The 9,273-nt window shown below is 29.2% G+C and overlaps 1 protein-coding gene across 1 annotated transcript; it reads right to left on the bottom strand.

The window, feature by feature from the left end:
• Positions 1–4,141: 4,141 nt before the first annotated feature.
• LOC105634144 (Transducin/WD40 repeat-like superfamily protein) lies at positions 4,142–8,259 on the bottom strand. Its single transcript, XM_037639445.2, has 17 exons — positions 8,101–8,259; positions 7,906–8,018; positions 7,695–7,803; positions 7,517–7,581; positions 7,008–7,046; positions 6,557–6,653; positions 6,380–6,476; positions 6,187–6,250; positions 6,025–6,101; positions 5,833–5,914; positions 5,595–5,674; positions 5,432–5,516; positions 5,282–5,350; positions 5,141–5,208; positions 5,005–5,050; positions 4,381–4,836; positions 4,142–4,275 (listed from the first exon to the last, which is right to left on the bottom strand). Exons 1-16 carry the CDS (start codon positions 8,150–8,152, stop codon positions 4,459–4,461), a joined length of 1,521 nt encoding a protein of 506 aa, XP_037495373.1. The 5' UTR covers positions 8,153–8,259; the 3' UTR covers positions 4,142–4,275; positions 4,381–4,458.
• Positions 8,260–9,273: the final 1,014 nt, after the last annotated feature.

The raw sequence follows: 9,273 nt of genomic DNA, 5'->3' as shown, positions 1-9,273 counted from the left end.
TAAAGAAAAAGAAATTTTTATGATTACATTTTATTCCTCGAAAGTTGTATTTGTAATATGATATAAAAAGTAAAAAATGAATTTAAAAAAAATTCATTTTAACTTCAATAAAAAAAGTGTGCCAAATTTTAAAATTCACCAATAAAAATTTTACCTTTTCAATGAATATTTACAAGAAATTCCACTGATTTATTTAATTAATCTGAGAAGAAGAATTGAAATTAGTAATTATTACTACAAAGGTTTTTGTTGGTGATGATAAAGGTATTTACTTGGATGGAAAATGATACAAAAAAGGTACTCAAATTGGATACATGAGTGGGTCATCTGGACAAACTTATTGGGTGGCTAGGGATTCCCCAAGCTAATTATCGATTTTTCTTGGTTTAATTTTTTTTATTAATTTATGTTATTAAATTAATATAAAACACATTTTTATTATATCAAGTTTTTCGTATAATATATATAAAAACAAATTTAGATTTATCATGTCGGCAAATTCGTTTTAATTTTTAATACATAGATGACTTAGAACTGTAAAAATAATAATAAAAATACGTTAAATGAGATTGTCAAAATTAAAAATTTAAATATTTAATAGTGAATTTGGATGGGAAAATAAATAAAAGGAACAACCAAAGATGATTTTTTTTTTTAAACTTTCTTTTTGTGATAAATGAAACATAATATAGAGAATTACGAATGAGAATAAAACAATACAATTATACAAGAAGCTAAAATCTGTGGTCGGTCTTCTCAAAAAAAAAAAAAAAAAAATCTGTGGTCTTAGGCGACGACGCAAAGTCCAACAACAAGAAAATCTAAATAATAATAATAATAATAATAATAATAACAACAAAACAAGTGAGCATATGATGAATGCCAACCATTTGTATTTAGATTGACTAGAATAGTTCTACAATATGTATTAATTATTTAACTTTTTTTTTTCTTTCGATATTATATATAGTAAATCTGTATTATTGGCAACAATTACAATAATTTAAATTTCATCGTCAGGGGAAGTGCAATTCATTACGAAGCCCATTAGGGCAATAAAATCCACTAAAGTAAATGAATATAAATTGAAATTAATTATTATAATGTTAAGGATTGAACCTCGGACCTCTTAGTTCCAGGACATCACTCTTAAGGGATCATTCATGAATTATTTAATTAATGAAAATTTGAATTAAATAGATAATGAAGAGAATTATAAAAAATTTTAAAAGGTATAATTGTTTGAAATTATCAGAATTAAAAATTCACCATTCAATTATATATATGAGATTTTCTGATAATAATAATAATAATAATGAGAGTTAACACTTCTTTTTATAAAAATTGATTGTTTGACCTATAATCAATATATTTTAGTTTGGATAAATATTTTTTTATAACTAGTATATTATCAAAAGAGAACTTTAATTAAAATTATTTTAAAGGACACAATTATTTTATGATTTTTATTTTTAAATAAATGTCGGTTGCATCATAAAAAAAATACTAATTGCATGTGATTAGAGTAATGATTTAATTTTCTTTAGATTTTCTTCATTATGTGGTACATTTTCTTCATTATGTGGTACATGAATCTGCTTTTGTAATGTGTATCGTATACAAACAGGTGCATGAGAACAAACATTGCCTATAACATCACTTTTACAATTTCTCCCTTTTTCTAATAAAAAAAAAATCCTAATTTCGAAGCATCAAACAAAATAATCCCCAATTTCTTAATCATTTGATGCCATATGGTAGCTTAATCATTTGATATCTCACCTACTGTATCTTACATTATTCAAATCAAAATCTAATTAAGACAAGCTTAAACAAGCTTATACTAATTAAAGCCCAGTTTAGTGTAGCACTGGAAAGAGCTGAGCGGAGCCGACATCTAGTGAGCTCGAGCTCAAAAATCTATGCTCGAGTTCGCCTCGATAACTATAAAAGAGCCACACTCTTGCTCGAAATCTATAAATCCAAATGTTATTGTTTTAACTTAGGTCTAATTAATTCTGTTCGATAAAGCTAGCTCGGGAGCTAGGCTCAATAAATTCGCTTGCGAGTTAATGAGCTGAATTTGAGCCCAACTCGTTTATTAAAGGAACTCAATAGCTCAGCTCGATAAGTTTATGAAACTAGCTTAAACCAGTTTTTATTGAGCCGAGCCTCGAATAGTTCATGATTGGCTTGTCTCATTTATTGTCCTAGTTTAGTGATTATATTTAAATATTATACCGACTGCTATTTTGGCGATAACTTTTTATGTAGCGTGTAGCGTTTTGACTAAAGTAAAAAATATTACTTCTGTTATTTATAATATTCAGTGATGCAACATTTATACTACTATTTAGCGTTTTAGAAAATAAATTATGAAACGTTGCTCTCTTTTAATATTTGATGAAACGCTAGTTATAAAACTTACAATTATTAAAATAATTATTAAAATAGTTAATTTTACCAAATAAATACAAGAGAATATGTCTTTTAACCGTTTGACAGTGAAATGCTCGTAATAGAATAAATGAAAGTAAATACTTCTACATAATAAAATTATGCGAATGTGTTTTCAATTATAATTTTCTAATTATCATATAAAAAGGGGTATTATTGTAATTGATGATATATTGATTGTTTCCTAAAGAAAAAGATTACATAGTGATTGTATTAGATGATTGAGAGAATATGAGCATACCATATTATATTTTTTTTATTATTATATAATATAATTATATATACATTTTAAAAAATGCCACTCATTAAGTGAGTTTGTGATTGGCATTGAGAGGAAAGAGATAAAGGGGAATATTTATAGTCGGTTGAAGGATGACCCTAATGATTAGAAAGGCAATTATTTGTTGATGAAATGCATATGATATTAATATATTATGCGTCACGCTCAATTAATATATATTATATAGAGATTACACATAATTTAGTGGATGATTGGAACTTTTGGAATATTTGCCTTATATCCTAAAAACTTATAACATCAATAATTTTCAAATTGTTTTAGTTTTGGCTTCCAAAAGAACAAGATTGGCTCTTGAAATAACAATTGTCAAATGAGGTACAAGATTAAGCAATTTTCAATTTTAAATGAAATATATTGGTACAATTTTTTGTAATTAATGAAAAATTAAATGAGTTAAAATAATAATAATAATGAAATATACTGAAAGTCAAATGAATTAGAATAACGTTACAGATTATATATACAACAAGAACTTATTCATCAAATTAGTAAAAACTTTAATAGTCGAGATACTTGAAACTTAAAAACCTTCCGCTATTTACATTTTTAGAGAAAATGAAAAGATTCAATAAATTCCACATAATTTAATTATTTAGTGACTGATCCATATGATAAAGGCAAATACTTAACCCTAATTAGCATCATACTTGATTAACTCATTTTACAAAATATAGAATTTTAATATAAAACAATAATATAAATTTTCTTTTGACCTATAATTTTTTTTTTTTTTATAACTAGGTCGAGCCATAGACCGTAAAAATTTTTTAGCTCTCTCAGTAAAATATTCTTCTTAGTAATTAAATTTGTATATTCACTTTTACATAAATTAAATTCACTTACTATTCTAACCAACAATTTGTTGACCTATAAATTTTTTATTTTACAGAAAAAAAGTAAAGACTCGAGTTTTCACCCAAGTTCACATCCCAAAGGCAGGAAAGAGTGGAGAACGGTTGATGAACAACAAACCGCAGCAGCCAAATATTTTGGCAAAAAAGGTCAAAAAGTATGATGTGGATTAATGAACGTTCTAAAAACGGCATGGCGTATAGGTAATTGGTCAAGATACCATAATAAATCAACAAAAAGATTAGTCAAGCAGATTTGTGATTAAGCTTATGATAATATCACAAAATTGAAGAAACTTGAAGTTGTATACTATGCATGTAAATAGCCTAGAAAACTATTTTTAATTAGCTCAAAAATCTTCAGCTATTATTATCAATATATATTAATATAATCTTTTTCTTTTTATATATATTAAGGCATAACTTACTGAGAAATAAATGAATATAAACAAAGATCAAATCCTACTTCAATACTCAAAAAAAAAAAATTCAAACGACTGATCTATTAGCATAATTAGACATTAGTGAAACCTTCTTAGCCAAAATAGAGAAATGAATATACTTTTGGGTTCTATACTTACAATATCCTAAAGAAAAATGCATAAATTGATTGTACAAAATATTATCCAAAAAGTTCTCTTCTTACTTTACATTTCACATTTAAACCTGCAAAAATGAAAATGCAATACCATTAAGCTTGCATTCCAATAACTACAAATTTATCAAAGCAAGCACAAAAAAAACAGAATAGTGAATTAAAAAGGAACTTACCTACATTATCCAAGAGAATTACTGCTTGATAGGAATGTTACAAATTGATCTTTATATACTGTATCATATCAATTAATGTTAAGCTGCTAGAAAGTAATCGCGGATGGTTTTTCTTTTCAAAGAAGATGGAGGATTCAACACAGAAGAAGGGCTCTGCACTGCTGCTTCAGGAGTTTTATTGAAAGCTTCTTTTGAATCAGAATCTGACGAGAACTTTCTCTTCTGGGATTCGGGAGTACGTACCACATGCATTTTGTAAGAGTTTGGTGAGTCAATTTGATTGCATGCTTCATTTGAAGAATCCAAATCACCAGAATCTTTTTTAAGACTAGTTGGTTCTTCGTTCATTAAAAGCCTTCTACATTCCTCACTTGGAATTGCCATTATTCTCCTTCTAATAGAGGAAGGTGATCTTGAGGTTGAACAATAACTGTTTTGCATGTTCCAAATCCGAACCTATCAAATAAAGAATTGTTGAAGCAAGTCAGATATCCAACACAAGCAAAGTTATTAGGTTACATTATCCATCATTAAATGGAAATTGGGCAAAAAAGCATTGTCTTCTAATTTTGGATGATTCATCAAATCCCAAAACACTTTTAGGAATTAGGAGTATTATCTTACCGTGAAATCATCTGACGCAGTCGCTATCTTCCCATCAGATGGGCTCCTGTGGTAGATAATTGGAAAAAAGTTAGTAACTTTGTATACATGGGAGAAAAATCTCTGATAAAAACTGCATGTGGCTTAAAAATAATACCAATCTACTGCTGTAACTTCTCCGTCGTTGCTTTTCAATGTAATAGGATCAGTGCAAGGCTTGTTAACCTGGCAAGCTAATACAATTATATACAGAACAAGACTAAAACTAAGTGACATTGCTTTTGGAAAGAAATAAAACCTGCCATATGTAGGTTTTTCCATCACTAGAGCCACTTAGAATATGAGCTGCATCAGGACTGATTGCTGACTGCAAGTTATATAAATCACATTAACATGCTTCTCATACATAGAGAAAAGATTTTTAAGGCCTCCAAAAACAACTACATACCTTTACATAGAATGATTCAATCCGGCATCCAGAGAATGACTGAATTGGACCTTTTCCAAGCTGAAGTACGTTATACAAGTAGATTCTGGAAAAAATTGTAAATCTTTTTAGATGCAACATATGATATCCAAGTAATTTCAAAGGCATTGGAACTGCAAACTACCTATGGTCCATGCATGAAGCTGTAAGAAACACTCCATTTAAATCCTGAGACAGGCTTGATATACCATGAAATCTTTTCTCCTGAAATAAGCCCAAGGAAAAATTAAGTCTCTGTATCATTATTGATATGGCATATATTCTTAATGTTTAATTGAATTTTTAGACCTATTGAACATTAGACTTCAAAGCATTAGAAGCAAAGATTGAATGATAGCATCCACGTTTAGCTGCAAACTTACCTTCTCAGGTGATGATTTAGAATGTGGACACGCCTGAGTAACCTGAGCCTTTAAATTTCTGGTATCCCAGAATTTAACAACACTGAATGTAACAATATATGAAAAGAAGTATTGTCAGAAATTAGAATCTGCCATTCTACAAAGGAATAAAAATTAGAATCTGCCTTTAGATTACAGATGTTTTAAACAGACCTGTCCACTGCTCCAGCAGTGGCAATGGAGATCTCATCTTTTAGATAAAGAACTGACGTAATGCTCATGGAAGCAGCCTGACAAAAAAGAAAAAAAAAAACAATCAAGTATCAACAACATGAATGATGCCTGGAAATAAAGAAACACCATAAGTGGACAAACCTTGCCCCTCCTAACCCGCTTTGCTTGAGGTGAAAGATGAGCTTTTTGGACCATGGCAGTTGAACTGGATGAAGTATGGAAGGTAGCATTGAGAAAAATGGAAAGTGTAAATGGGATATGCAAAGAAAACTTTGAGCTGGATAAACCACCAGCACAATGTACTCAATTGGATGCAAGAATGGGTGTAACTCACGTTATGCAAGCTTCATTGTATCTACTTCCAGAAGCAATTTTGCATCTCAAGTCCCATATGGCAAAGGATCCATCTCTTGAACCAGAAACGAGAATGTCTGTTGGGAAATTAGAGTAAAAATTAAATTGCTGCAATGAGAAGAAACTAATCCTGTCAATGCATATCAAAACAACCTACCAGAATTTGTTGGATGAGGACACATAGATTTAATACTTCCTATGTGCCCCGTCAAAACTCCAGTGCATTTCTTCTCTTGTGCGTCCCATATCTTTATCTGTATGATGACCCATGAAAGTGCAACTATTGAGTTCCAGAAGCAAATATAAAAATAGAATCAGACCTTCCCAATGCCAACTCTCCTTTCAGAAATTCAGCTTATAATGTCGAGTTCAGCATTAGTTACTAGTTAACGGTTATTTCAACGCCCTCATAATGTTAAAGGACCTCCCACATTCAGACTTATGAAATCTGTTGTTTCGCAAAATAGTTGATTTGGTCATAAAAATAAGTCTTTTGGCAAAATCAAACTGAATGCCTTTTGTAAGTACAAATGAACTGATGCAACTTATCACATTACAATCGCAGATCCAAACACCAGAACAATATATTTTAATGTGCGACTACTTACAGTTTGATCACCTGAAGCCGTGAGTATGTTGGTGTCTTCCTGAAAAATTTCAGATCATTATATAAGCATCAAAGGAAAGATAACATTCATCAATCCATATCATGAACATGTTGTCAAGAACAACGAATCTCTTTAGAACTAAAGTTACATTGGCCATTTATGAAAAATTGGTCAATTTTATGGAAGATGGCTACCAATCAAATAACAGAAAGCAATGCTAAATGAATTCACTTGTACTAAAGTTGAGATAGATCAATTACGTCATTTAGTTTATATAGAATTTGTGCTCAAATCAAGGCACACCAGGAAATCACATTAACCATCCTGCATAACGAAATGTATAGCCTAGCTTACGTTTCATCACTTCAATACAAACTAGATCCCATTCCTTTAAAATTTCTCTTATGGCACAGATTAACGTGGAATTTCAGTAAGAATAGAAACAATGTCCCTAATAATTGATTACTAAACATGTACTAAACTCATAAGATCTCGGAATGGTTAAGCACCTTGATCCAGCATATATCAAATATAGCATTTTGATGAGCCACCCACTCGCTGATTCTTGCTTTATCTGCACATATTTATCAAATTTAAAATGGGAGAAAAAAAAAAACAGAATATACTATTCATTAACTAAAAATTGAAAACATAATTACATGATTCGAAAATAAATGGGCAAAAAACCTGAAAATTCTTGATGAGATGCGTAAGCAGGGAACTTTTTTCGCGCATCAAACAAGCTCACGAACCCATCCTCATCCGAGACAGCCAAAATATGGGAAGTTTTACTTGTCTGGAAAAATACAAATTTCCCAATTAAGTTTGTTTTTTTCTTTTTTTTAATATAGTGACCATAGAATTTTTTTTTTTTCAATTGAAATATGTAGAAACGTACCTTGCCGAAAGAAATGGCCAGAGGAGGCGTATCTTCACCACTGTGTTCAACGGCCAGGGCTTCAAACTCAGCAAAATCAGATGCCTTATTGCCGATATAGGGTCTTTTTCGAACTGATTTAAACAAAAAGAGTTATAGTCATGCACAGAAATATAAATCCACACGGCGGCGGAGAGAAAGTGGAAGAGAGAATACCTCTAAATCCGTTGAGTTCTCTGGACCTGATACCTTGGAAGACGGAGTCCATGGAGTCGGTGGCGAGAGCGAGAGTGATGAAAGACACGGGAAGGAAGAGAGATGTTTCGAGCGGCTATCGAAGTGACATTACTGAAACCCAATTTGGCGCGACCGCGAAGATTGTCGTTTTAATTACGCGGGAAACTAAAATTTCTCAATTTCAGTGGCGGTGCTGCTCTAAACATTAGACAATATTAATTTTATAAAATTATTTATTGGTAATTCTTTTTTGAATTAATATTTTGATGTAATTGAATAATAATATTATTTTTATTTATACAATATTAAATAATATATTAATTTTACAAAATAAAAATTCATATGATACATTTTAACTATTAGGTAATAAATAAAGATAATTATATATTTTTTGTGATTCGGTTTGAAAGTTCTTTTAAAAACTATGATGGTGGTTCGTAAAAACACAAATCAAACCAAATTATAAATGCAGTTTGGTTCAATTTAGCGATTTGAATAAAAAAAAATTAAACTTTAGATATAAAGACTAAATTTCAAATGTATTTCATTTGAAGAAAAAATGTAAGAAACATAAATATTAAATATTGAAACAAGGCTAAATGATAAAAAAAAATCTGAAATTACTCTGCTTTTGTAATTTTAGTTAATTTTTTTAATTTTGACAATTGATACAATAAATTTATTTTTTTAATTGTTTTTTATAGTCACCATCGGTATCGGTTACAAAATTGTTAATGTTACAGTCAGTGGAGTCCATATTGATATACCAGCCCTTCACATAAAAAAAAAAGGCTAAAAGATAAAAAAAAAAAAAAAGCTTAAACTTTAGATATTTTAGCCATTTTTAAAAAATTTATGGCAATTTTTTTATGAGTTGTTTCATTGTGCTTTCATATATATACCTAGTACATAATTAATTATAATTTAATTATGTAAAATTTATATTTTATTGAATGATTCTGTAAATTACAGCGTATCAGTCTATAATGTAAAATTTACTATTTAATTATTCACTTAATTAATAATTAATATACTATAAAAAATAAAAATTTAATTCTGAAATACTAAAATAACTTTACAGCACATTAATAAATTTTATTTTTTCCATTCGAATTAAATTTTAAAATTAAAAAATAAATTATAGTAACTCAA

Source organism: Jatropha curcas, chromosome 11 (assembly GCF_041381405.1).
Source record: "Jatropha curcas cultivar XTBG-Jc1 chromosome 11, XTBG_Jcur_1.0, whole genome shotgun sequence".
NCBI lineage: Eukaryota > Viridiplantae > Streptophyta > Magnoliopsida > Malpighiales > Euphorbiaceae > Jatropha > Jatropha curcas.
Note: the sequence above shows the minus strand (reverse complement) of the source record. Positions and strands in the feature narration are given on the sequence as shown.

Excerpts from the sequence above, each read along its gene's own strand:
- LOC105634144 (XM_037639445.2), bottom strand. The coding sequence starts at position 8,152 with ATGGACTCCGTCTTCCAAGGTATCAGGTCCAGAGAACTCAACGGATTT. Across the intron at positions 6,654-7,007 it reads CGGCTTCAGGTGATCAAACT|ATAAAGATATGGGACGCACA; the intron begins GTAAGTAGTCGC and ends GTCATCATACAG. Across the intron at positions 6,102-6,186 it reads AGCGGGTTAGGAGGGGCAAG|GCTGCTTCCATGAGCATTAC; the intron begins GTTTGTCCACTT and ends CTTTTTTGTCAG.